A 27,225-nucleotide genomic window follows, 5' to 3' on the forward strand; every position below is an offset into this window, starting at 1 on the left:
CCAAGAAATCTTGTTTCAATTTCGTCATGACTATAGAATTGAGTTTGCTTTTCTCTCTCAACTACGCAGCTTTGCACATGTTTATCAATCCCCCGGTGTGGTAATTACTCTTTTTACAAACTCAAACAGCCCACTTTGTTTTTGCACTGACAGTGCGCTATAAATCCATTCATAATAAAGTATGTATTTACTTGCGGTTGTACGAGAGAGCGAGGAAAGTTGCGTGCGTGTGGAGTACGCCTTTGGGCAGTCCCGTGCTTCCGCTCGTGTTAGGTATAATTATCACGTCACTGCTGTCATTCTCAACCTTCTTAGGAAAAGCTGCAATTAAAAAAAAAAAAAAAAAACAAGAATGCGTATTTTTACTGTTTATTTTGGTGAAAAAAAACCGGTCACATCATCAGGGAAATTCATATATACCTGAGCCGTCGTCTTTTAAAAGCGTTTCGACAGAGACCGCGTTCTGCACATCTCCAAAGGACAAAAGCGAGATATCCCAGTGGACCATTTGCGCCGCTTGTTTCATGCGGTTCTCCGTTTCAGGGTCGATCAGAATGAACCTTGACTGAGTCTCTCGAAGCTGTCGTGCGTACTCCTCTGCAGCAGGAGTGAATTTTTAAATTTGTTTCGAACCTGTCTATTTGGCCGAGTGCCCACCTGGTGCCTCTTGCTGGTAGCAGCCCCGAACTGCTCCTCCGAGCCGCCACACTGCCATTTGCACCAAGTAAAGCTGAGCAGTTTCGTAGGTCACGAAGTATAAAATATCGTCCTTCTTGAAACCCAGCCTGGCCAAGCCGCTGGCGATTTTCTTGGAGAGCGGCTCGATATCTTTGAATAAAACCTGAACCTCGGTTCGAGCATCGATCTAGAGGTGAGATTTAAAATCTGAGTAGTTGTGTCTAAAGAAAAGATCTTACCACCCAGGGCTTGTCCGAGTCGGTCAGGTTGTGCGACTTAATTTTGTCCAAGAGGTAGTTACTGATGGAAATGTTTGGTATCTCATTTTCATTGGTTTTCACCGGCGAAACGTAAATCCCATCAGCATTCACTAAAAAAAATTAAAAATTTCACTCGCTTTAAATTGTTATAAATCCATTCAAAACTTGTAATATTCTCTTGTCGCTACTTTTTATCAATTAAGCAAGTAAAATTTAGTTCACATACTCTTAAACTCAGGTCGTAAACTATGCAGGATATCTTGTAAAGTTGGGGTAGCTGCAGTCGAGTTGAAAATAATGTATGACACGCAAATAGACTGACCCTCTGAGTTATATACAACCTGCCCTATGCAATCTAATGCACTTGTGTTGTTTTTCACTTACCTCTATTTAAATGGGGAAGGGGAAACTGTTGACACGTTTTTGCATTGCACTTATTGCATCATTCTGCGAGGCAAAATAGTAAAGTCTAAACGGCAATTGCAAAGAAAAGAAATCTTTATTCCCATTGTTTTAATCTTTTTATTGGCAGACAAAAATTCATAACATACTCGAAATTAAATATCTGCCCAAATTGCTATATCAATATATCAAGCAAAATATACATCATACTAAACAGTTCTCAGTTTGAAACAGCTTCAATCCTATTTATTACTAGATTTTCTGCCAGTTTTCAATTTTCTGCTGACGCGATCTCCTTCAATTTCCCCCTGTCTAATTTTCCACCCTTGTTAACCGGCAGTTTCTCCAGGAACCTGACGCCACCGTGCAAGTGCTTATACTCTGGCAACTTTTCCGCCACAAAAGCACACGCTTCGTCCTCGGTCAGCTGCATGCCCGGTTTGGTAACCACGTAGGCCCTGGCGCAGGTTGTGACCTCTGGATCGGGGATTCCGGTAACACCTGCAGCCTGGATGGATGGGTGCTCGCACAAGACAGATTCTATTTCACTCGGCGATACCTTTAAAATGTAATTTTAGCAGGTTTAAAAGAGGGCAGCTTCAATTAAAACGTACAAATAGAGAGAGGTATTTGAACATAAACGTCATCCTTTCAATGACGTAGATGTTTTCTTCGTCGTCGAAAAATCCCAAGTCGCCGGTATGAAACCATTCATTTTCACGGAGCTGCGAAGAAGCTCAATGTTTTTTTTAATTTTGCGACTTTAAAGACTGTACCTGCACTTCTCCATCTATTAGGTATCCTTTCATTGCAGACGGTGTTGATAAAACTATTTCCCCTCGCTCTCCTTTTGGGAGAATTCTCCCAGTGCTCAAGTCGACAATCTGATTTATTTTATTAGCAGTTCAATATTAAAAATTTAAAAGCCTACCTTCGCTTTCACAAAAGGCAAAAGGTGCCCCGAAGCCACGCAAAGTTCACCTGCAAAAAAATCCTTCACTCGATCGACACCTGAAAATTAAGCCGACAATACCTTCATTTTCTATAACCGTTAGTGGTTTGATTTCACAATCAGCACCGTCAAGCAAATCTGAAGCCGAAACGCCGATAACTTCGGTCATGCCATAGAGCTAACAAAAAATCATTTTTTAAGATCATTTCCGTTTTAACTTCTCTACGTACTTGAGTTATTTTCGCTTTAGGGAGCTTCTGGTGGAGCGTATCCGCGGTAGTAGGGTCCAAGACCCAGGCGGCGATAAAAATCTTCTCAATAAACCCCAAATCCAGCTCAGAAATTTGCCTGCTTTTGGCGAACCAGCTCGCAACGAAAGGATAAAACATGATGAAGTTGGGCTGTTAATTGAACCGTGCATAATATTTGAAATAAGCACTTTATAAAATGCGCACCTTGTATTGCAGAATCAAATCGAAATAAATATCGTAGCTGAATTTGCCAATGTTGTAAATCGTCGCGCCTGAATACAAAGCGTTCAACGTCAGCAAAAAATTTCCGACGGCGTAGTTTGTCATCAGGGCCATGGCACGTGTGTCTTCTCGCATGTAGTCGCTATCAGAGAATTTATTATAAATTGGCAATAAAATCAAAGAGTTACTTGTTATACGAATATTAAATCAATTCTTACAATTTTGAAAACATGACGAGCTGGGACACTGCTGAGTAGTGAGTGTGGAGGACGCCTTTCGGCGTTCCTGTGCTTCCGCTGGTTGAAGGAATCGCGACCACCTCCTCCTTAGGATCGATTTCCAAAAACTCCGGCATCGCTGCACTTAATTATTAATCCCTTATTTCGTTTTCTTGCTCGAGATTTTTACCAGAATCGTCAGTGTCCATTGCAATGGTTTCAAACCCTACAGCGTTTTCCACGGGGGTGCGGCCTACGTAAAAAAGCTGCACCTCCCAGTCCAGAGATTCGATTGCTCTTTTCATCACTGGGGCGGTGTCGAAGTCGACAACCACTATCCGCGCTTTGCTCTCGTTGATCTGTCGCGCGTATACTTCTGAAAAGTTAGAATTTAGCATTTTGAGTTCAACATTATTACAATTTCCCTCCGTGCTTGAAAAGTTACCTGCGGACTCTCCCTGGTAGCATCCCCTGACTGCACCCCCGAGCAGCCAGGTGGCCAAGTGCAGGACGAAGAGCTGGGCCATTTCGTACGTCACGTAGTACAAAACGTCGCCCTGCTTGAAGCCCAGTCGGGCCATGACATTAGCCACGCATTTGCTCTTTTCGTATGCGTCGTGAAACGTCACCGTCGTGCCTGAATTGACGTCGACCTGAAATACCGAGTTTAGAAAGAGTGAAGCACCCCTAAATTTTGCCCTGCGTCACCATCCAAGTGCGATCTTTCCATTTCTCCAAGTTTTCTTCGAGTTTTGAAAATAGCAATTCCGCCAAAGGAATAAGTGGGATTTCAGAGATATCTCCTTCGACTGGTGATTCAATAACACTCATGGCGAGAGTCGCTACTTCGTCTAATTGATCAGCTAAGGCAAGTTGCTTTATATAGTTCAAATTTGGTGGTAATTTATTTAGAAATGTCAACTCAAGTTTGTTGGGCACGTTTGTTTTACTGACGGTTAGAACTATACCCAACAATTCTTATGCATTATTTATTACGTTTGCAGCACAAGCAGCACGCGAAACCTACACTATAGATTAGTTCACAATCAAAGGTAAATAAAACGGATTTAACGTTAAAAATATTTTATTAAAAATTACACCTTTCACGTGAACATTCAAACACCCTGCTCAATAACCATTTTTATGAGTGCTGGTCTGTCCAGCTTGTTGCCTCTGCTCTCGGGGAGGCTGTCGACAAAGACCACCCCTCCGTGCAGATGCTTGTAATTCGGCAACCGGTCGGCCACAAACTGGCACAAGTCCTCCTTGCTGCAGGTGCGCCCTTTTTTGAGCACCACAAATGCTCTGGCGACGCTGGTGCTCTCAGGGTGCGGCACCCCCACCACGCCAACCTGCAGCACGTCCGGATGCTCTTGCAGAACCACCTCGATCTCGGTTGGGGACACCTGCAGATGCAAGAGTTAATTATAATCACGAATTCATCTCGCTCTGAATCAGCTCACGATGAACATGAAGTACTTGAACATGAAGCTGACACGTTCCAAAATGTAGATGTTTCCTTTTTCGTCGAAAAATCCGACGTCACCTGTTTTGAACCAGCCGTCGTTGTCGATGTCTTTCTTAACGGGCTGAAATTACACGCGAATTGCGTATTTAATGAAATTCATTGGAGAATCATTCGCTATACCTCTCTGCTGTGTTCTGACAGGTAGCCTTTCATGATCATTGGTGATTTGACGTGGATGAGCCCTTTTTTCCTCAGGCCTAGATTTTCGCCAGTTTGCTCGTCAATAATCTTAACTTGCACGTATGGGTTCAGTTTTCCACACGAAACGCAAATTTCTCCTGCAAACCAGTTGCAAATAAATCCATTTCCGGCTATAGGTTTTATAATGACGGTACCTTCGTTTTCTGTCAAAACTATTTTCTTGTCCAACTCGTCTTCCGCCCTCATAATTTCCGTGTTGGCCACAGCAAGAGTCTCCGTCATACCGTAAAACTACGTTCAATGCAGGTGTTATATATACTATTACTGTTGCTTTTCTTTTGTACTCACTTGAACCACTTTGACGTGGGGCATCTTCTTCACTATGAGCTCAGCGGTTGTCGCGTCCAACACGGATCCGCCGCACGAAATCATTTTCAAAAAGCTCAGATCTACCTGATCCAAATCATCACACCTCGCGAACCAAGTGGCGACGAACGGATACATGAGACAGTTTCCTGGCTGTTGAATTTAAACGTTATAATCATTTCATTCGTGCATTTATTTGATATTTGCTCTACCTTGTACTTTATTAAGTTGGCGATGTACTGCTCCCTGACAAACTTTCCCAAGTGAATAACTGTTGCGCCATAAACTATCGAGCTGGCCGTCAGCATAAAGCTGCCCACAGCGTAATTGCTCATCGGAGTCATGAATGAAACACTCAGCAGTGTTTGCAAAGCACTGAAACATAATTAAGGTTTCAGCATGCATGTTTTAACATGTAACCTCATATATTATAATATAAATTGTTTTCTTTCTCGTAATGTCGACCCTAGTTGCTAATTTTCTCATTGTATGATTATTTGTTCCTCCTTATTGTCGTCATTACTGCATCGCGCAACCATAATTACATCCCACTTTATTTGCACTTGCAAGCTGTTCGTTGAAAGACGCATAATATCATATTATTTACTTGCGGTTGTATGAGAGTGCGAGGTAAGTTGCATGCGTGTGGAGCACGCCTTTGGGTAGTCCAGTGCTTCCACTCGTATTTGGTATAATTACCACGTCATCCTTGTCAAATTCGACCTTCTCAGGAAATGCTGTCAACACAAAAAAAAGTGTAGCGTATTATTTCGCGAGGGAATAATTTTATACCTGAGCCGTCGTCTTTTAAAAGCGTTTCGACAGAGACCGCGTTCTGCACATCTCCAAAGGACAAAAGCGAGATATCCCAGTGGACCATTTGCGCCGCTTGTTTCATGCGGTCCTCCGTTTCAGGGTCGATCAGAATGAACCTTGACCGAGTCTCTCGAAGCTGTCGTGCGTACTCCTCTGCAGCAGGAGTGAATTTTTAAATTTGTTTCGAACCTGTCTATTTGGCCGAGTGCCCACCTGGTGCCTCTTGCTGGTAGCAGCCCCGAACTGCTCCTCCGAGCCGCCACACTGCCATTTGCACCAAGTAGAGCTGAGCAGTTTCGTAGGTCACGAAATATAAAATATCGTCCTTCTTGAAACCCAGCCTGGCCAAGCCGCTGGCGATTTTCTTGGAGAGCGGCTCGATGTCTTTGAATAAAACCTGAACCTCGGTTCGAGCATCGATCTGGAGGCGAGTTTTAAAATCTGTGTAGGTGTGTTTAAAGAAAAGATCTTACCACCCAGGGCTTGTCCGAGTCGGTCAGGTTGTGCGACTTAATTTTGTCCAAGAGGTAGTCACTGATGGAAATGTTTGGTATCTCATTTTCATTGCCTTTCACCGGCGAAATGTAAATTCCATCAGCATTCACTAAAAAATTAAAAATTTCAAATTATGTTCTGGCTTCTCGTTAAAAAAAGAGAAAAATTTATTTCTTCGTGCAAATTTAGTGAGACCAAACAAAATATAGGTCAGCAGAACACCTCAAGCTAGATTTTTTTTCCTAATTTTAGAAGTATCCAAAAACAATTAATTGTAACTTTTATCATAGCAGAAGACTATTTTTATTATTATTTTCGTATTTTAAAATTTTATTATAATTTTGCGTATATAAATTTTAGGTTCATGTTCTAATTATAGCTAACAACTCACTTTTAAATGCCAGTAGTTGCAATCAATTGAAGAGCTGAAATGCAGTCCCACACACTCTGGCTGTAGTTGAGTCGCCAAAAGCGTCTGGCACTCTCACAGACCGAGCCTCCGTGTTTACAACCTGCCCAACGCAATCTGACAATACACCGTGGCGCTTTTCACTTTCCTATATATAGAGTGGGGATAGTAGTGGTACACGTAGAGACCGTATTTGCATCTCGCCACAAGGCAAATCTTGATTTAATACGATCCCACTGTCAGTAAGAACAAAAAATCCTGACAGGTCGTTTGGTGTTTTCCAAAAATTCTTTTCTATTGATCCATCGATGTCCTCGTGGCTAACCTCGAACGAGCTATTTTTGCTTCTTGACCCCCGTTTTTCACGTTTCACGCATGTCTATCTTGAAGATGCTAAAAATAATTAATGCGTTCTGAGCGACATTTGATCTGCGTGTTATTTTTTTTTATCGCGGTTTAGACATTTTTGTTCTTCCAAGCGATTGCAGAGCTGAATGCGTGGCCCTGTTGTTGGCCGAGTGAGATGAAGCAAAATTGCCAGGAAACGCGCTGTGACGTTGACATCAAAAAGTACAGCACAATTTTGAATGTGGCACACTTTTTAACTTGGGGGATTCCCTATTGACATAAAGTTCCTCAACTTGTTGAGCTATATTATCCTAATATATTTTAAAGATTGCAAAAAATGGTAATTAATCCATATATATTGCAATGAAAAGAGACAGTGCATCGGTTGTGAGAACTGAGCATTAGCACAAAGGAAGTTGCATATTTATTTTAATAGCTGCTCTAGAGTAAAGGACGTGACCTCTTGCAGAGATCAGTTGTGTCGCTTAATATATTATGCCACAGCTGGTCCCGAGCACAAATAGTTCCTTTTCCGTTCTTGGTTACTTTGTTAGCAGTGGAAACAAGAAAAAAATTTACATTTTAAATTAGAATCACAATATGCGAGACTTTCCAGTTTTTTTTTATTTTATTTAATTTCACCTTGGAGCACTCTTGGTTGTTGGCACGAGAATAATTGGAAACTGAAGTTTTAATTGGGTGCTGATGCCATGTTTAAGAATTTTGATTGCGAAATGTATAAATGAAATCGTGCTCAATGCAATCTTGCACAGATGCAGCTGCTCTTTGTTAGAAAAGCGACACCGTTATGTAACAATTGAAGGAGTGGAGTGGCAGGCCGTAAAAGATTGCTTGGTAGTGCAGTTTCCTTGCCTGGCGCTGAATGAAGATTCTATAATTTGTGACAGTGAAGATCGATTGGAGAGCAGAGTTTTTTTTCATTTAATTTTCCCTACAGAGATTTGGCGTTCTTTAATTTAAGGCCGGCAGTTGATGGAATAAATGGATTTTATTGAGAAAACATATTAAAAAATTCAAAATTACAAATTCTCAATCACAGCCAAATATTCCTGCATAATTTCGTACGGTTATTAAGAACTATGAACAACAACATTTTAAGTTCGATAAGATTTAATACTAAATTATTATTAGATTTTATTAATCCTAGCAAACAACTTTTACTCATAATCGCAGAGATGGGAGAAACTAAATTTATCTTGCGTCAAAATAAGTATTAAAGTTGCGACATTTCGCAAACGTATGCGAACTTGGCGAGGTTTGCATCTCCGAGGGACTTGTAAATCGATGCCTCATGAATCGCATTGAAGGGAGGTTCGACGTCATACCTGCCATTTAACTCCAAACTTCTTATAATATTATAAAGTAACTTGAGGTTGACGCGAGAGCTCGAACAATTGGGGAGAAACGCACATGCGTTTTTGGTTATTTCACTCACTGCTCTGAACAAAATGACTTCTGTATGCGGGTTAGTCATGCGTTCCAAATTTATGTGGAAATTCAAGGTTTTGGCACGACTCAGAATACTCTTGTTGCTGATCAGAGACGAAACTTTCATGAGGTCTGCCAGGTCGACGTCGTGATACATGTCCAAATTTATTACTACCGATTCTAGTAGGGGTGCGGACAGAATGTTTGACAGCGTCAGAGTACTGTTTCCTGACATGCCACTGAAATCAATTAATTAATTTAATTATACTATGCAAAAATAGCTGAGATAACTTCATACTTCATAGGTAACCAATCAAATTCTCTCAGCTTGGCGAAACATTGAATTGATTCAGAGTCGTCAGTCATCAGAGCACCTTGCACGGTGAGTTTTTCTAACTTGGGACAGCATCCAAAGATTTTCTTGAATTGCAATTCCAAGTCCATGGAAAATATTTTCAGCTCTCGTAGATCCTTTCCGTATTTATTCAAGAATAGGTCTACGATTTCCGCGGACGGAATATCATCTAGAATCAGGGCTTCGATTTTGGTGAAATGCAATAGTGAGTCGATTTCATTGAAATGGTACAGCCTCCCTCGAAACCATTGAACCTGAATTATAAAAAGCAATTAAAATTATTTATTTACTCTCACCAATAACGTGCGTACCGTGAGATGAGTGAGGTGAGGAAAGGCCTCACCAAGTGGGAGCGGAGTCGGAGCTGTGTGCAAATGCCTCAAGGATGACGTCTCTGAAGGAAGCTCAATTTCCAGCAGAGATTCATGTGTGTAATCCGATTTTCTTGATTCAAAGAAATCTACGTACTGTAACTTCGGTAGGTGTTTAATGCAAATGCGTCTGAAGAGAGTAACAATCGGCCCTGGCTGGGTTGGATGTTTTCTGAATTTCAAAACCTTGAGCCGCTTGAAGCACCGCTTGAAGTCGCTGACTGCATTGTCCTTGCTAAGATAGTCCACGGGGAATTTTTCAACACTTCTGAGTTGAATTTGCTCCAATTTTTTGAGTCTCTTGCAGATGATAGTCAGGTATCGATATTGAAGAATAACTTTTGAAATGTCAAGGTTTTTTAGCTCTTTTAGTCTGCAAATTGCTGCTACCCTTGTCTCATCAATATATAAACTCCCCATGAATCCAAAAGAAAGAGACTGGACGTTTGGAGCGCGAGCTGCAATCAGTTGCACAACCTGCTCAAAAGTGAATGAAATTAATCCGAGTTTTTAAGATTGTTGTGTATTGTAAGTTACCCTTGTGCACACTTCTTCGATGCAGGTTGAGGGGCAGAAGGACATCAGGCCATCAAGATCAATATCTCTCGTCTGAGGATGTAGCAATGTTGTGAATCCATTCAGCTTTTTACCAAATTCCGTGGCGCATAATTTTTCTTTCGGAAAAATAATACGCCGACTCAACAATTCTCGCAACACAGCCTCGCGCATACAGAAAGCTGTAAAAGCGTCATGATAATTAATAAATCGATTTTTTCCCTGAATGATGACTTACGCAGATTTTTCAATTGTTCTTTTTCGACGTAGATATTGAGATTATCAACTATATTTTTAGCTGCGATTTCAAGCAATGATTTATTCTTCCGTCGGAGAACTAGCAGTTTGGCTTTAGTCAATTCCAGTCGGGTAGAGTCGTCCATTTCTGCTTTCCTGTTTGCAGAGAAGGAATATAATTACATAGGTCAGATTAAATTAAAAGGTGCATGAACAATGGCAAAAAGTGACGAGCAGGAACTGCATAACCAATTGAAAGAAAATATTGATACGACGTGTCATGTGCCGATTTGATGTGGTCAAAAATCATCCACATAAATTAAATTTTAATAAAATACTTTTATAGAAAAGAAATAGCAATTTTTTGAAAGATCTTTTGATACGACTAAATTGTAATATGAATTCGTTCTATAATATACTAAATCTAGCCACAAAAATAGATAATTTGACAAGCAGTAACTACAATAATGCGCAACAAAAAGTTAATATGGCGTTTGAATATGCCGCAATACTTTAAAATATATTAAAGTAAAGCTTTTATAGCAAATTTGTGTAAAATTTTGAAATGCTATTGAAAAACATGGAAAAAAACTGAACTTTCCTCAGGTTGCCTTTTAAATTTTTGAGGAAATCGGCGACGAGCACTGTCTCATTATTGGAAATCGAAATTTATTGCGCCAGAAGGAAAATTTTCCGTCCCGTTTGGTTTTAGTGCGAAGACAAAAGGATCAGCCGTGTGATGCATTTTTTTCGTACCGCGTGACTAGTCAATACCCCGGATGACTACACATTTCACGTTGTTGGTTTGGTGAACGAGGCGAGGCGCGAGACTTGTTTGTTGCACACCATTTCGGGGGTGTTGCGCACTTTCGCGGATTGTTAGCTGTCTATTATTGTATTGTCCTTTAAAATTTAATTAAGGTGAATGTGCGTTCCACATTTTATGTGTGACTAAATTTAGTTTGGTTTTAATTCTTTTTTAATTTAATTGTAAAATGTTCTGGTTTTTGTAATTACCAGTTAATCTTGAATGGAGAGCATAAATTAATAAAAAGAGAGATTTATGTGCTAATTAGATGAGATGAATTCTAATTTTTTCCGCGGAATAACGCCGCTTTTATGCATCGCTGTAATGGTGTAAGATCGACTATCACGGTTTACGGTTGCGTGAGCACCATGGCGATCTTCTTTTAGCCATAACACACTGACGTATGTGTTACTATTAAATTAAAAAGAGTGAGGCCTATGCAAAACTGCTCCTGTTCTAGGTAAAGTAACTGAAGCTAAAATTTAATTATAAAAAATAGAAAGCCCTAATTTCTTTGGTAAAAAAATGCGATGGAAGTTGGAAATTTTATCAATAAATCCTGAAATGAAAATACGTCAAGATTTTAATTCTTTTACTAAGAATTGAAATTTGCCAGACCGTATATACGTCAGCTTTATTGCGCACTTTACTTTGTAGTTTCAGCACCGAGGTCTTTGACCCTCAAGCGTTTTGTTAATACAATTAGAAAATGACCTAGTTGGGATTACACATAAAATGTATTTTGCATTTTGCTGCACTCGCCAGCTAACTATCCACCAAAATTTAACATTGGTATTTATTTATGTTTTTAGCTCTTTCGAAAAATTAAATAGAGATTTATTGTATATTAAAGGGAATTTTTAACAGGAATAGAAATAACGTGCACTTACCTCTTGAAATTAATGTGTTGGTCGCTGTAAATCTTGTATTGTTATGCTGCTCGCCTCTATTTCCACGTTCGTCTTTCGCGGTGGCTCCCTACTGAATAGTTAGCCAGTGGAAGGAGAAAGCCAAAATTTTGTTAGGTGTGGAGAGAAGGTAGCTGCACTTGTTCAAGGTAATGGGAATATGGCCCGAAATGCGCTGCAAAAAAAGTGAATGCTTATGATACGCTCATGATGCCAGCGGTGCGGGGCCGCGGACGAAGGTTGATTTCTTTGGCAAGAGATATTTCAGTAAGGAGAATCAACCTATGGATAAAAAAGTCACTTTTGTGGCGAAAAGGAAGTCAAATTCCCGCAATACCAGATTTATTTGCTCGTCCCGTGATTTGAACTGGAATTATATACAAGAATTCAGTTAATTTAATTTCAAATCAGGGCTTGTCCGAGTCGGTCAGGTTGTGCGATTTAATTTTGGCCAGGAGATAGTCACTAATGGAAAATATTTGGCATATCAATTTCATTGCTTTTCACCGATGAAACGTAAATCCCATCAGCTTTCTCTAAAAAATTTAAAATTTTCAAATTATATTTTGGCTTTTAATTAAAAAAAGAGACCCATGTTTAGTAAAATTTATTTCTTGGTGCAAAACAAAATTTAGGTCAGCATAGATTACCTCAAGCTAGATTCTATTCCTAATTTTAAGAGTATTCACTAGAAATTAATTGAAACTTTTAACTTTTATCAAAGTAAAAGACTATATTATTAATTTTCGTATTTTAAAATTTTATTTAAATTTTACGTTATTGTTTTAACTATAGCTAAACTCACCTTTAAATGCCAGAGTCACAATCAATTGAAGAGCTGAAATGCAGTCCGACACACTCTGGCTGTAGTTGAGTCGCCAAAATGCAGCGGCTCATTATTAAAAAAAACCAAACCGTATGTAACAAAAATTGAAGGAGTGGAGTGGCCGGCCGTAAAAGATTGCTTGGCGGTGCAGTTTCCTTCCCTGGCGCTGAATGGAGATTCTATTAATTTGTGGCAGTCACCTTTTCGGAATGATAGATCGATCGGAGAGCAGAGTTTTTTTATTCAAATTTCCCTTCAGAGATTGAGCGTTCTTAAATATAAGGTCGGGAGTTGATGGAATATAAGGATTTTATTGCAAAAACATTCAACAAACAATCACACTTAATTATAAATACATACTATATCTTCCTACTATATATTAAAAAAACAATAAAAATCGAAAAATTCGAATTTTAGTTAGCGACGTAGGATTGCCGGGGAGGTCCCCGCGAGCGTTTTCTCGAATGGGCGCGGGGGCGCCGGACGCCCCCCGGGGGGCGAAAACCGCCCCCGAACGAACTTTCGTCTAACGATCCGGCCGTGATTCGGCACGCGGGTCCGGGGCGCGCCCCGGAGGCCGCCGCGCGGGCGCGTTCGCCCCGCAAAAGTCCGCGGGGCGCCCGGGAGCCCCGCGAAGGAGGCGCACCCGCGGGGCGGGTCGGCGGATCGGCGCGAGATTCGCGGGGGCGACGGAGGCGGCCGAGGCGAGCCGGACGAGCATAGGGACCCGGGGTCGCCGGGCGCGGGATGGGGGCGCGGCGGGGCCCCGAAGTCGCCGCTCGCGGGGGTGGCCGCGGAACGGCCGCGCCGATCGGGCCGCGATTCGGCGGGCGGCACCGGCGGCGACCCGGGAGGCCGCCGCGCGGGCGCGTTCGCCCCGCAACAGTCCGCGGGGCGCCCGGGAGCCCCGCGAACGAGGGGCGCCCGCGGGGAGGGTCGTCGGATCGGCGCGAAATTCGCGGTGGTGGAAGAGGCGGCCGAGGCGAGCAAGACGAGCACGGGGAACCGGGGTCAGTAATCGCGTGAAGGGGGCGCGGCGGGGCCCCGAAGTCGCCGCTCCCGGGGGTGGCCGCGGAACGGCCGCGCCGATCGGGCCGAAATTCGCGCGGGCCGTGGCGCGCGGGTCGTGGAGTCGGGCGCCGTCGTCGCGGGAGCCCGGTGTCGTCCGAGGGGCGCTCGGGAGCCTGGTGTCGTCCGAGGGGCGCTCGGGAGCCCCGCGAACGAGGGGCAACTACGGGGCGGGTCGTCGGATCGGCGCGAGATTCGTGGGGGCGACGGAGGCGGCCGAGGCGAGCCGGACGAGCACGGGGACCCTGGGTCGGATATCGCGGGAAGGGAGCGTGGCGGGGCCCCCAAATTGCCACCCTCCGGGGTTAGCTTCGTAACGGAAGCTCCGATACGGCCGAAATTCGAGTGGGCATTAGCGCGGGGTCGTAGAAAATGACGCCGCAGGGCGGCCGCATCCTTGTAGCTACCCCCAACTGGAGTCAGCTGCCCCCCTAGGGTTGCCATATCCCCAGAGTTCGCCAATAAGTTTTGTCAGGCGCCCGAGTAGGGCGGCCGATACTCGTAGCTACCCCCTACTGGAGTCAGCTGGCCCCCTAGGGTTGCCACTCTCCCATCAGACGCCTAACACTTAAGTCTGCCACGCCTCCTAGGGTTGCCACATGTCATAGAGATTGCCAAAACTCAATGTGGCCTCCGACCCTAGGGTTGCCACACGCCGTAGAGACTGCCCGAACTCAAGGCGGCCGCGCACTCTAGGGTTGCCTGACACCACACGACCGGACCTAACTTAAGTCGGCCGCGCTCCCAAAGGTTGCCGCACGCCACGGGGACGGCCCGAACTTATGGCGGTCTCGCTCCCTAGGGTTGCCACACGCAGTGGGGAGCACTCGAAGTCGAGGCGGCCGCGCACCCTAGGGTTGCCACCTGTCACGGGGACGCCCCGAACTCGAGGTGGCCTCGCTCCCTAGGGTTGCCGCACGTCACGGGGACGCCCGCAACTCGAGGCGGCCGTGCACCCCGGTGTTGCCGGGGGGCGAATCCTCGGTCACGCGAAAAAAGTCGAGACGTATAGGGTGGTGAGAAATTACCATATTCTAGTCTTATATAGTGAAATATATATTTAGAAAAAATAAAACCAGGCTTCGTCATCCTCGATATCTTATCTCAATGTCGTTTTAATTCTCGACCAGTTTCGACATCATCAAGTCAACGAGGATGAAGCCTGTTTTTTTCTCAACATGAAAACAAACTTGATTAGTCGCCTATTTCAAAATTTATAGACCATACATAGTTACATAAATAAAGATGAATTGCATTGAATTCCTGCAAAATTTCGTACGGTTATTAAGAGCTATTAGCAACAACATTTTTAGTTCTTCGATAGATTTTATATTAAATTACTGTTAGAATTTATAAATCATAGCAAAATACTTGTACTCATGATAATTGTAGAGATGGGAGAAACTGAATTTATCATGCGTAAAAATATTCAAGTATTTGTACTAAGTTTCGCCCATTACGCAGGCGTATGCGAATTTGGCGTAGTTTTCATCTCCAAGGGACCTGTAAAACGATTCTTCATGAATCGCATCGAAGGCATGTTCTTTTAAATAAAACCTTCGCAAAGTATCAGACGGACATGTAGAAACAAACTTAAAGTGGACGAGAGAACTAGAACAATTGGGGAGAAACGCACATGCGTTTTTGGTTATTTCACTCAATGCTTTGAACAAAGTGCATCCCACCTGCGGGTCAGTCATATGAACCTCACCTATGTGGAAATTCAAGGTTTTGACACGACTCAGAATGCTCTTGTCGCTAATCAGAGACGAAACCCTCACGAGGTCTGTCTGGTCAACGTTATGACGATAAATGTTCAAAAAAATTACTACCGATTCTAGTAGAGGTGCGGACAGAATGTTTGACAGAGTTAGGGTACCGTTTGCTGGCATGCCACTGAAATTAATTAATTAATTTAATTAGAATATTAAAAATTAGCCGAGACAACTTACTTTAGAGGAAAGTATTCAAATTCTCTAAGCTTGGCGTAAAATTGAATTGATTCTGAGTCGTCAACCATCAGAGCACCTTGCACGGTGAGTTTTTCCAACTTGGGGCAGGATTTGAAGATTTCCTTGAATTGCAATTCCAAGAACAAGGAAAATATTTTCAGCTCTAGCAGATCCTTTCCGTATTTATTCAAGAATAGGTCTACGATTTCCGCTGACGGAATATCATCTAGAATCAGGGCTTCGATTTTGGTGAAATGCAATAGTGCGTCGATTTCATTCAATTGGTACTGCCTCCCTCGAAACCATTGAACCTGAATTATAAAAAGCAATTAAAATTATTTATGTACTCTCACCAATAACGTACGTACCGTGAGATGAGTGAGGTGAGGAAAGGCCTCAACCAGTGGGAGCGGGGTCGGATCTGTGTGCAAATGCCTCAAGGATGATGCTTCTGAAGGAAGCCCATATCCCAGGATATTTGCTTGTGGGTGGTTTGATAATGTTGATCCAAAGTAATCGATGAATTGTAACCTCGGTAGGTGTTGAATGCACATGCGTCTGAAGACGTTAGTCAGGAGGTCTGGTTGCCATCCGAATTGCAAAACCTTGAGCCGCTCGAAGCACCGCTTGAAGTCGATGATTTCATTGTCCTCCATAAAATGGTCCCAATCTTCAAAGCTTCTGAGTTGAATTTGCTCCAATTTTTTTAGTTTGTCGCAGATAATAGTCAGGGATTGAGATTCAAGAGAAAATTGCGAAATGTCAAGTTTTTTAAGCTCTTTTAGGCTGCAAATGGCTGCTACCAATCTGTGCTCATAAATCATACTCCCCTTGGATCCAAAAGAAAGAGACTGGACGTTGGGAGCGCGAGCTGCAATTATTTGCACAACCTGCTCAAATGGAAAGAAATTAATCCGAGAAACTTCCAAGATTGTTGTGTATATATTAAGTTACCTTTATCCACATTTCTCTCATGCAGAATGAATGACAGAAAGACATCAGGCCATTAAGATCAATACGTTTCGTCTGAGGATGTAGCAATGTTGAGAATTCATTCAGCTTTTTACCGAATTCCGTGGCGCATAATATTTGGTTTGGAACAGCACTACGACGACTCAAGAATTCTTGCAACACAGCCTCGCGCATGCAGAAAGCTGTAAAATCGTCATAATAAAATAATAAATTTTCTTTCTCCGAATGATGACTTACGCAGCTTTTCCAACTGTCCATTTTCGAGGTGAATGCTGAGATTATCAATTATATTTTTAGCTGCGATTTCAAGCAATGATTTATTCTTCCGTCGGAGAACTAGCAGTTTGATTTTAGTCAATTCCAGTCGTGTAGTGTCGTCCATGGCTGCTTTCCTGTTTGCAGAGAACGAATATTAGTTGAATATATCTGGTTATCATTCATGTACATTACAAAGGTCAGATATTAAATTTAAAGTTGCATGCACAATGGCAAAAAGTGACAAGCAGAAACTGCATAACCAACCGAAAGAAAAAATTGTAACGACGTTACATGACTTACATGTCCCGGTTAAATGTGGTCAAAAATCAATCCCACGAGAAACTAAATTTAAAAAAAAAATACTTTTACAGGAAATAATCTTTTTTTTTTTTTGAAGATATTTCTTTACAACTAAATTTCAATACGATTTGTTCTAATATTTATTAAAGTGAGCCATGGGGAAACTTCACCAATAATGGCTAATTTTACAAGCAGCAGTAACTATACAATAATGTGCCGCAGTACAATTCAATAATTTAAAGTAAAGCTTAGAGCAATTTTGTGTAAAATCTATTTTAACTTTCCTTGAAACACTATCTAAAAACACGAAACAGCTGAAAATTTCCCAGGTTGCCTTTTAAATTTTTGAGGAAATCGGTGGCGAGCACTGTCTCCTTATTGGAAATCGAGATTTATTTCGCCACAAGGGAATTTTAACGTCCCGTTTGGTTTTTTCGCCAGCGCGAAGAAAAAAGATTCAGCCGTGATGCATTTTTTTCGTACCGCGTGACTAGTCAATACCCCGGATGATTACACATTTCACGTTGTTGGTTTGGTGAACGGTGCGAGGCGTACTTAAGGCATACAATTTCGAGGGTGTTGCACACTTTCGCGGAATGTCAGCTAACGAAGAGCTATTATTTACGTCTCCGAATTCATAGTCCTTAGTTTTTTAGGTTACGTTTTTAGTGAATGTGCGTTCCGCATTTTACGTGTGACTAAATTTAATTTGTTATCAATGCTTAGATAATGTAACGGTAAAATGTTTTTTAATTATATGTTTATATTGATTATAGACTATAAATTAATAAAAAAAAGGTTTATGTGTGCTAATTGGATGAGAAAAGTTTTCATATTTTCAATAACGGCGCTTTTTTATATCGATTTAATGACGTACAATCGACTATTACGGTTGCGTGGGCACCATCGCGAACTTCTTTTAGCCATAAAACACTGACATAGTATTACAATTAAATTAAAAAGAGTGAGGCCTATGCAAAACAGCTCCTGCTCTATGTATGTTGACTGTGCTGTAAAGTAAATAAAGCTAAAATTTAATTATAAAAAATAAAATGCCTTAATTTCTTTTGTGAAAAATGCGACGGAAGTTGGAAAATTTATCAATAAATCCTGAAAATAGGTCAAGATTTAAATCTTTCATTATTAAGAATCGAAATTCGCCGGACCATACGTCAATTTTATTGCGCACTATACATTTTTGTTTCGACTTCGAGGTCTTTGACCCTCAAGCGTTTTGTTTCTACAATTAGAAAATGACCTCGCTGGGATTGCAAATTAAATTTACAGTTTCTGTTAGGCTGTGCTCTTTCGCTTATATTTTTTGCCTTTCGAAAAATTAAAGAGATTTCTTGTATGTTCAAACAAATTATCAACAGGAATAGAAATAACGTGCACTGACCTTTAGAAATTGTGTTGATCGCTGTGAATCTTGTATTAATTGTTATGCTGCTCGCCTCTATTTCACGTTCGTCTTTCGCGGTGGCTCCCTACTGAGTAGTTAGCCAGTGGAATAAAAAAGTCAATTTTGTTCGGTTGGGAGAGCAGGAAGCGGCTGTTGTTAAATGTAGCAGGAAAATGGCTCAAAATGCGCTGCAAAAAATTAACGCAAATTAATGCAAATTACGCTCTCTTCCTGCCAGCGGTGCGGTGCCGCGGATGAAAGCTGATTCCTGTGGCAAGATATAATTATTTCATTAAGGAGATCCAACCTATGGATAAAAAAGTCACTTTTGTGGCGAAAAGGAAGTCAAATTCCCGCAATACCAGATTTATTTGCTCGTCCCGTGATTTGAACTGGAATTATATACAAGAATTCAGTTAATTTAATTTCAAATCAGGGCTTGTCCGAGTCGGTCAGGTTGTGCGATTTAATTTTGGCCAGGAGATAGTCACTAATGGCAAATATTTGGCATATCAATTTCATTGCTTTTCACCGATGAAACGTAAATCCCATCAGCTTTCTCTAAAAAATTTAAAATTTTCAAATTATATTTTGGCTTTTAATTAAAAAAAGAGACCCATGTTTAGTAAAATTTATTTCTTGGTGCAAATTGAGTAGGACCAAACAAAATTTAGGTCAGCAGATTTACATGTGTGTTTATTTTTCTTTTGTATATTAAGTTTGTAATTTGCATTTAGATGGAATATGTTTCGAGAAGATCTTCAGTCTTCACCTGAATGCATTACCATGCTAAAAGACAAATACATGAAATTAATTAAATAAATAAATTACCTCAAGCTAGATTTTTTCCTAATTTTAGAAGAATATCCACTAGCATTTAATTGTAACTTCTATAATAGCAGGAGTCTTTATTAATAATTTTCGTATTTTAAAATATATTTATTAATTTTACGTTAGCGTTATAATTGTAGCTAAAAACTCACTTTTCAATGTCAGATTCGCAATGTTGCAATCAACTGACGAGCTAAAATGCAGTCCCATACTCTCTGGCTGTAGTTAAGTCGCCAAAATGCAGCACCTCTTTATTAAAAAAAAAACATGTAACAAATGAAAGAGTGGAGTCAGAAGAGTGGCTGGCCGTAAAAGATTGCTTTTGGCAGTGCAGTTTCCTTCCCAGGCGCTGAATGAAGATTCAATAATTTGTGACAGTCACCTTTGCGGAGTGAAGATCGAACGGAGAGCCGAGTATATTTTCATTTAATTTTCCCCTCAGAGATTCAGCGTAATTTAATATAACATCAGGAGTTGATTGAATAAGAGATTTTATTTGCAAAAACATTTTAAAAAACAAACACGCCTAATTATAAATTCCATATCTTATATGGTCAAATATATATATTAAAATAAAGATAATTTGAATTAAATTTCTGCATAATTTTGTACAGCTATATGAAGAGGTCTATGAACAACAACATTTTTAGTTCTACGGTAGATTAAATATTAAATTATTGCATTAATCCCTGCAAATAACTTGTACTCATAATAGCAGAGATGGGAGAAACTAAAATTATCATGCGTCAAAATATTCAAGTACTAAGTTTCCCTTATTTGCGCGTATGCGAACTTTGCGAGGTTTACATCTCCAAGGGCCTTGTAAGCCGATGCCTCATAAATCGCATTGAAGGGAGGTTCGATGCCATTTAAATCCAAACTTCTCAAAACAGTATGAAGTAACTTGAGGAAGACGCGAGAAATAGAACAATTGGGGAGAAACGCACATGCGTTTTTAGATATTTCACTCACTGCTTTGAACAAAGTGCTTCCCATCTGCAGGTTGGTCACGCCAACCGCATTTAGGTGGAAATTCAAGCATTTAACTCGACTCAGAATACTCTTGTTGCTAATCAGAGACGAAATCTTCACGAGGTCTGCCGGTTCGACGTCCTGATGTATGTCCAAAAAAATTACTACCGATTCTAGTAGGGGTGCGGACAGAATGTTTGACAGCGTCAGAGTACTGTTTCCTGACATGCCACTGAAATCAATTAATTAATTTAATGAGACTATGCAAAATAGCTGAGATAACTTCATACTTCTTAGGTAACCAATCAAATTGTGTCAGCTTGGCGAAAAATTGAATTGATTCTGAGTCGTCAACCATCAGAGCACCTTGCACGGTGAGCTTTTCCAACTTGGGGCAGAATTTGAAGATTTTCTTGAATTGCAATTCCAAGTCCATGGAAAATATTTTCAGCTCTAGCAGATCTTTTCCGTATTTATTCAAGAATAGGTCTACGATTTCCGCTGACGGAATATCATCTAGACTCAGGGCTTCGATTTTGGTGAAATGCAATAGTGCGTCGATTTCATTCAATTGGTACTGCCTCCATGGAAACCATTGAACCTGAAATATCAAGCAATTAAAATTTATTTATTTACTCTCACCAATAACGTGCGTACCGTGAGATGAGTGAGGTGAGGAAAGGCCTCAACCAGTGGGAGCGGAGTCGGAGCTGTGTGCAAATGCTTCAAGGATGACGTCTCTGAAGGAAGCTCAATTTCCAGCAGAGATTCATGAGGGCAGTCTGATTTTAGAGGTTCAAAGAAATCTACGTACTGTAACTTCGGTAGGTGTTGAATGCAAATGCGTCTGAAGAGAGCAACAATCGGCCCTGGCTGCCTTGGATGTTTTCTGAATTGCAAAACCTTGAGCCGCTTGAAGTACCGCTTGAAGTCGCTGATTGCATTGTCCTTGCTAAGATAGTCCACGGGGAATTTTTCTACACTTCTGAGTTGAATTTGCTCCAATTTTTTGAGTCTCTTGCAGATGATAGTCAGGTATTGATATTGAAGAATTACTCTTGAAATGTCAAGTTTTTTAAGCTCTTTTAGGCTGCAAATTGCTGCTACCCTTTTCTTATCAATATATAAACTCGCCATGAATCCAAATGAAAGAGACTGGACGTTTGGAGCGTGAGTTGCAATCAGTTGCACAACCTGCTCAAAAGTGAATGAAATTAATCCGGGGTTTTAACATTGTTGTAATTTTAAGTTACGCTTGTGCACATTTCTTCAATGCAGGTTGAGGGGCAGAAGGACATCAGGCCATCAAGATCAATATCTCTCGTCTGAGGATTTAGCAATGTTGTGAATCCATTCAGCATTTTTCCGAATTCCGTGGCGCTTAATTTTTCTTTCGGAAAAATAATACGCCGACTCAACAATTCTCGCAACAAAGCCTCGCGCATGCAGAAAGCTGTAAAAGCGTCATGATAATTAATTAATCGATTTTTTTCTCCGAATGATGACTTACGCAGATTTTTCAGTTGTTCTTTTTCGACGTAGATGTTGAGATTATCAACTATATTTTTAGCTGCGATTTCAAGCAATGATTTATTCTTCCGTCGGAGAACTAGCAGTTTGGCTTTAGTCAATTCCAGTCTGGTAGTGTCGTCCATTTCTGCTATCCTGTTTGCAGAAAAGGAATATTATTCATGGGTATATTACATTTAGGTCCGAATAAATTAAAAGTTAATTGAACAATGGCAAGAAGTGACAAGTTTAGTAGAAACTCCATAACCGACCGAAACAAAATATTGTGACGACGTTTTCACGTGCCGATTTGATGTGGTTAAAAATAATTCCAAGAAATTAAATTTCAATAAATTTTTTTACTAATTTGACCAGCAGGATACAATTATGCGCATCAAAAATTAATATGACGTTTGAATGTGCCGCAATATCACGTTCTTCTATTAGCCATACAACAGTGACGTACGTGCGGTACTAAATAAATTAACAAAAAAAAATTTAAGGCCAATGTCAAACTGCTCCTGTTCTATGTGTGGGCGCTTCCCGCCACTACAAGTTGAATTATCAAATGTTGGGATAATTCCCGTGGCTGTGAAAATGTGAAGCTGCACCTTCTCCCTATACTGCACAATCAGACTCGTACAGAAGCAGTCACATTAAAATGTTGCCCTTCGACCTAGATTGAGAATTCGTGCGGGATTAATCCAATCTGGAATAGTATAAGATGAATATTAAGGACGAAAAGCTGCCCTCATATTATGTGATGCTCCTCATGACCCACATATTTATTGTATATTGACTGCTGTAAAGTAAATAAAACTAAAATTTAATTGTAAAAATCAGAATGCCTTAATTTCTTTAGTAAAAAATGCGGCGGAAATTGGAAATTTTATCAATAAATTTTGCAAATAAGTCAAAATTTAAATCTTTTTGTATGAATTGAAATTCGTCATCATTATTGCTCTTTTTGTCTTTAACCCTGAAGTGTTTTGTTTCTTCAATAAAAAATTACCTCGTTGATGGGATTACAGATCAAATTTACCATTTCTTGTTCAATATAATTAAAACCAGGATTTCTGTTTGGCTGTTCTCTTTCGCAATGTGTGTATTGCATTTTGCTACACTCACCAGCTAACTTTCTACCAAAAGTTAACATTGATATTTATTTATATTTTTAGCCCTTTCGAAAAATTAAAGAGATTTCTTGTATGTTCAAGCAAATTATCAACAGGAATATAAATAACGTGCACTAACCTCTTGGCATTAATGTGTTGGTCGCTGTGAATCTTGTATTGTTATGCTGCTCGCCTCTCTTTCCACATTCGTCTTTCGTGGTGGCTCCCTACTGACTGACAAGTGGAAGGTGAGTGTCAAAATTTTGTTTTGTAGGGAGAGCAGGTATCTGCTCTTGTTGAAGGTAGTATATATTAGGAACATGGTCCATAATCCGCTATAAATAAAAGGAACGTTATCTTTGACACGACGCTCCTACCTGCGATGCGGTGCCGCGGATGAGGGTTTATTTGTCTCCCCTTCCTCTTCGTTTTCTGAAGGTGACTACGCGGCCAAAACAGCTGCTGCTCGCGCCCTTAAGTTTCAGGTGTGTTTCTGATGTGACAGGTGAATTTTTGGTTGGCTGAGCTACGGTGGTTTGAGGAAAGTGGGATTCAATTGGAAGCATAATTATATATAGAGAGAGAGAGGAATAATAATTAGTGATGCAGAATTGGTAATATTTGAGGAGAGAGGCTTTTGAGAATGGCATGGTCAAGCAGCAGAATAATAGATAGAAAGGAAGCGGTGGCGGCGATCGCTGCTCGCCACAGATCGGAAGCCGGCAGCCCCTTCGAGCATACACACGCACCAACAAACCAAAGACAGCGGACTACTCCGTACATTTATTAATTGTATTTCGCTTAATTTCTTTTTAAATTAATCAGCCTGCTTAAACCATGCTTAAATTTTACGTTTGTACCGCGCACCGGGAATAATTGGTCCGCGTACGGATTTGCATTCTTTGTACCCGCGCATCCTTCTCGCTACTTGCCGCCTTGCCTGCGCGCTTCTTTTCCACCCAGCGCGGCGAAACCTTCAGAAAACGAAGAGGATGAGAAAGGCAAGGAAACTCAAGGCAACATGAGGGGGACATAAGCTATTTGATAAAAAAACACCTTTTTCCTCCTACCATCCCTCATCTTCCTATGAGTTTTTCACAAGCCCGTTGGCTCGCATTGTTAAGGCATTATTCTGCTCAGCAAAGCAGGGGGATTTTTGAGCCATTCGGGGATCTAATACTGGTTGCCCTATGTCAGAGATGGCAAAAGGTGGTTAGTTAAGTGGCTCGAAATGCTCTAATAGCTCAACGGGCTGGGAGGCGCACCTTTTCAGCGGCTTATCAATCAGACCTTGAACCAAACATTTTTGGTTCAAATAATAAAAGCAACTTCACTCCAATTCATAATTATATTCATATTTATATTTGATGCTCCTCTGAAACATCAAAAGTCAAACTCTGATTATGATTGATGAAAATTTCCCATCAGTCAGACTTGTGACATGCATTTCCTGATTTTTCCCGAATCGTGTGCGCATCACGTAGTTTCCAACTTTCGATTTACGATCGAGTCTGAAACAATGATGCGGTCGGAGAGAATCGGATATTTCTTATTGGTGAATATTCTCTCTAACTCATATAAATCGTTATTTACAAAAACTTTTTAAGGTCGTGCACCTTGCCTTTTGCATTATCGTTGCCGCGGGAAAAACGGGAAAAACAAAAACATCAGTGAGAAATGCCAGGAGTTAGTTAAATAATAATCTACTATTTGCCCTTTGCTTGATTAAATTTATTTCAGAGGGTTTTATACCCCGCAACTACGATGTTGGAGGCAATATCAACAGTAGAATAAAATCCTCGAACTTGGCTGTCAGCGCGATGACTGGGAACCGTCTGTTAATCACACTGAACAGAAAAAGGCCTCAAACGTTCGAACTAAATTTGTAAAATCCATTGATCTAAAAGGGAAGTTTAGGCGTTGGTACATTTCTAACTGTTGCGGTGCTCCGTATTCGGCTCGAACATGCAACTCCTCATCTTTGGGCGGAAAAGTAAATTATCCAGATTACGAAAGCGACTCAGACCAGCCACCGTCTGCGACAAAGAGCTCATCCGCTGGTAGATATAGAAACAAAATTTATTTGCTAGCTTTTAGTCATTTATTAAAGGAAACGGAGAAGTCTCTTCAACGCTGGAAGATTCAACTGAGCCAAACACTAATACTGAAGTCTACTTTTATTTCTGTTCAATTTCCGCAACTGCGGATTTAAAATAATTTCATAGGTTAGTCCCGACGCATCTGTGATCGACGAAGGGTCGATCACGACGGAGGGAGACCCAGGTGCTGTTGATGGTATTAGCGCAACAGCTAATGACGAGTCGACCAGCGAGACTACCACCACTGTTTCTGAAACCAAAACCGATTGTCCAGTGCAAACATGTCCACCAAATCCGTGCGAACAAAACGTGAAAGATGCAATTTGTTTTTCTTGAGCCATGATTTAATATTCAAACATGTAGCCAGCTTTGATGATGGCGGCAGCTGCGGGAATGTGTTGGTTTTACCTTTTTTTTTTGCTCTTTTTTTCCCTGTCCGAGGACCGGGAAGGGCGCGCACTGCACTAGCACGAATGCTGAAACCCGGGTCCCAATAACACCGCGAACGGATAACATGGGCGCACCAGGCCGCACAGGGACCTAGCCCACTCAAGGGCCACTTGCCTCCGCACCGAGGACTGCATTGAAACGCTAGACATTTGTCCCGTGAAGCCAAATCACGCATGCTGGAAAGGTGCAAACCAGCAAGTAGCGAGGCGGCGCCGGTGCGCCTCCCAGCCCGTTGAGCAATTTGAGCATTTTGAGTCACTAAACTAACCACTTTTTGCCATTTCTGACATTGGGTAGCCAGTATTAGATCTCCGAACTGCTCAAATACCTCCCATTGCTTTGACACTCCTGAGAGTGCCTTAACAATGCGAGCTAACGGGCTTTCTTAATTATAGTACTAGAATTGTAGAATTTCATATTTCGATTCCTAATATAGTTTGAAAACCTGAGAGTTCGACAAAACATGCCGAAAATTGGCAGAAAACGTTAAAACTGTAACTTTGGCGGCTTTTGGAATGAATAACTTATTCTAGAAAAACGCCGGTGACCAATCAGAGAAGGGAGAGGTCATCTCCGATTTGCCAGATCACAAACGACAGCCAGCGCAAGCAACAACGCGTATATTAGCCTTTCGTCGCTTCAGATGGCTGTCGCTGTGGCGCTGGTGTCTCGATCTAGCCAATCTCTCCACACTATGATTGGTCGCCGGCGTTCTTTTGGCTAACTTGAAATCTAAAACCGCGATTTTCGTTTTCGACGGCATTCTGCACACATATTGTCGAATATTTCGGCAGCCTAACCTAAATCAACCCTTCCAATTATGAATTTGCAAGTTAAAAGTTTGATTATTTCTGCTTTAAGTGCCTGCCAACGTGGGCTCCATGGTGCAAGTTTGTGAAAAGCAATATGTTTTTGCTCAGCAAACGGTGCGCGGTTCGTGCCAGTTTTAAATGCAATTATTTCAAACTGCAATGATCTTAGGGCAATATCGCTGATGCCAACAAGGCTTGTTGCGCTCTGGGCAAGAAATTGGCTTCCCTTGAAACTCAGGTGGAGATGAAATGTTTGGCGGACTTCGCCAAAGCAAACACGACCAGCACGAAATATTGGGTTAGCGGGCTCGACTTTGGATGCCAGGGGAACTACAAGTGGTGCGGCCCTGACTTGGCGTTCGACTCGAATGAGAAACTGTGGTTGGCAGATCAGCCTGTTAAATCGGCAAACACCACCTGCGTTGCAGCAAATTTGGATCCGGCCAGTTTAGGCTTGTCAAACGAAAATTGCGAACTCAAAATAGGCTTTATCTGCGAATAAGGCATCCGTCTTTGTCAAATATTGCTTATTAGGAAGGAAATAAACATGATCACTTAAAACATTCACTGATCATTTTAATTTAAAAAAAATCAAAGAAAAATATTTTATAATAAAATTATCGAATATTGTTCGCATCAATTTGATCTGACAAAACATTAATAAATTATTTTAGAATTTTATTTACATATTTCGCAAGCAAATGAACTTGAAAAGGATTAATCACTATCATTTTACTACGCATTGGCTTTTTCAATCGCATCCAGTAAGGGATTTGATTCCTTGGAGGAATTGATTTACACAGAAACATGCTCGCTGGGAAAATCATATGCAGAAATGTAACGGCTTGTGGTAGAGTTATAATTTTTTACTGAGATACGTTGTCATAAAA

General features: G+C 41.1%; 5 protein-coding genes across 5 annotated transcripts; 1 reads left to right on the forward strand and 4 right to left on the reverse strand.

Moving 5' to 3' along the window:
• Positions 1-1,075: 1,075 nt before the first annotated feature.
• LOC135945393 (uncharacterized) lies at positions 1,076-4,049 on the reverse strand. The gene is made up of 10 exons (XM_065493061.1): positions 3,429-4,049; positions 3,174-3,359; positions 2,984-3,122; positions 2,748-2,907; positions 2,523-2,693; positions 2,374-2,470; positions 2,272-2,321; positions 2,117-2,224; positions 1,955-2,065; positions 1,076-1,899 (listed from the first exon to the last, which is right to left on the reverse strand). The coding sequence occupies exons 1-10, from the start codon at positions 3,562-3,564 to the stop codon at positions 1,612-1,614; spliced, it is 1,446 nt and encodes a 481-aa protein (XP_065349133.1). The 5' UTR covers positions 3,565-4,049; the 3' UTR covers positions 1,076-1,611.
• LOC135945392 (uncharacterized) lies at positions 4,050-6,879 on the reverse strand. Its single transcript, XM_065493045.1, has 11 exons — positions 6,721-6,879; positions 6,308-6,438; positions 6,048-6,255; positions 5,811-5,987; positions 5,626-5,755; positions 5,231-5,393; positions 5,001-5,171; positions 4,847-4,943; positions 4,632-4,789; positions 4,447-4,572; positions 4,050-4,389 (listed from the first exon to the last, which is right to left on the reverse strand). Coding segments are annotated over exons 1-11 (1,653 nt in total). The 5' UTR covers positions 6,722-6,879; the 3' UTR covers positions 4,050-4,098.
• A 1,197-nt stretch (positions 6,880-8,076) lies between these two features.
• On the reverse strand, positions 8,077-11,878 carry LOC135944410 (uncharacterized). Its single transcript, XM_065491323.1, has 6 exons — positions 11,752-11,878; positions 10,055-10,209; positions 9,799-9,998; positions 9,202-9,738; positions 8,834-9,144; positions 8,077-8,774 (listed from the first exon to the last, which is right to left on the reverse strand). The coding sequence occupies exons 2-6, from the start codon at positions 10,197-10,199 to the stop codon at positions 8,321-8,323; spliced, it is 1,647 nt and encodes a 548-aa protein (XP_065347395.1). The 5' UTR covers positions 10,200-10,209; positions 11,752-11,878; the 3' UTR covers positions 8,077-8,320.
• A 2,002-nt stretch (positions 11,879-13,880) lies between these two features.
• Positions 13,881-18,692, reverse strand: LOC135947696 (uncharacterized). The gene is made up of 6 exons (XM_065496586.1): positions 18,545-18,692; positions 16,825-16,979; positions 16,570-16,769; positions 15,984-16,505; positions 15,616-15,926; positions 13,881-15,559 (listed from the first exon to the last, which is right to left on the reverse strand). Exons 2-6 carry the CDS (start codon positions 16,967-16,969, stop codon positions 15,106-15,108), a joined length of 1,632 nt encoding a protein of 543 aa, XP_065352658.1. The 5' UTR covers positions 16,970-16,979; positions 18,545-18,692; the 3' UTR covers positions 13,881-15,105.
• A 5,790-nt stretch (positions 18,693-24,482) lies between these two features.
• On the forward strand, positions 24,483-26,876 carry LOC135946909 (uncharacterized). Its single transcript, XM_065495389.1, has 9 exons — positions 24,483-24,529; positions 24,582-24,660; positions 24,715-24,844; positions 24,892-25,034; positions 25,085-25,143; positions 25,200-25,382; positions 25,437-25,470; positions 26,385-26,449; positions 26,505-26,876. The coding sequence occupies exons 1-9, from the start codon at positions 24,494-24,496 to the stop codon at positions 26,835-26,837; spliced, it is 1,062 nt and encodes a 353-aa protein (XP_065351461.1). The 5' UTR covers positions 24,483-24,493; the 3' UTR covers positions 26,838-26,876.
• Positions 26,877-27,225: the final 349 nt, after the last annotated feature.

This window comes from Cloeon dipterum, chromosome 1 (assembly GCF_949628265.1).
Source record: "Cloeon dipterum chromosome 1, ieCloDipt1.1, whole genome shotgun sequence".
Taxonomy (NCBI): Eukaryota; Metazoa; Arthropoda; class Insecta; order Ephemeroptera; family Baetidae; genus Cloeon; species Cloeon dipterum.

Coding starts and splice junctions, on each gene's coding strand:
- LOC135945392 (XM_065493045.1), bottom strand. Junction 5,756..5,810: donor TTTAAAAGACGACGGCTCAG/GTATAAAATTAT, acceptor TTGTGTTGACAG/CATTTCCTGAGAAGGTCGAA. Junction 5,394..5,625: donor GCACTCTCATACAACCGCAA/GTAAATAATATG, acceptor ATTATGTTTCAG/TGCTTTGCAAACACTGCTGA.
- LOC135945393 (XM_065493061.1), bottom strand. CDS start 3,564: ATGGCCCGACTGGGCTTCAAGCAGGGCGACGTTTTGTACTACGTGACG. Junction 3,360..3,428: donor CTACCAGGGAGAGTCCGCAG/GTAACTTTTCAA, acceptor CTAACTTTTCAG/AAGTATACGCGCGACAGATC. Junction 2,471..2,522: donor CTAAAGCGAAAATAACTCAA/GTACGTAGAGAA, acceptor ATTTTTTGTTAG/CTCTATGGCATGACCGAAGT.
- LOC135947696 (XM_065496586.1), bottom strand. CDS start 16,969: ATGGACGACACTACACGACTGGAATTGACTAAAATCAAACTGCTAGTT. Junction 16,770..16,824: donor TGGACAGTTGGAAAAGCTGC/GTAAGTCATCAT, acceptor ACGATTTTACAG/CTTTCTGCATGCGCGAGGCT. Junction 16,506..16,569: donor TGAGAGAAATGTGGATAAAG/GTAACTTAATAT, acceptor CCATTTGAGCAG/GTTGTGCAAATAATTGCAGC.
- LOC135946909 (XM_065495389.1), top strand. CDS start 24,494: ATGATGCGGTCGGAGAGAATCGGATATTTCTTATTG. Junction 24,530..24,581: donor GAATCGGATATTTCTTATTG/GTGAATATTCTC, acceptor AAACTTTTTAAG/GTCGTGCACCTTGCCTTTTG. Junction 26,450..26,504: donor ATGTTTTTGCTCAGCAAACG/GTGCGCGGTTCG, acceptor CAATGATCTTAG/GGCAATATCGCTGATGCCAA.
- LOC135944410 (XM_065491323.1), bottom strand. CDS start 10,199: ATGGACGACTCTACCCGACTGGAATTGACTAAAGCCAAACTGCTAGTT. Junction 9,739..9,798: donor TCGAAGAAGTGTGCACAAGG/GTAACTTACAAT, acceptor ACTTTTGAGCAG/GTTGTGCAACTGATTGCAGC. Junction 9,145..9,201: donor CTCACCTCACTCATCTCACG/GTACGCACGTTA, acceptor TTTATAATTCAG/GTTCAATGGTTTCGAGGGAG.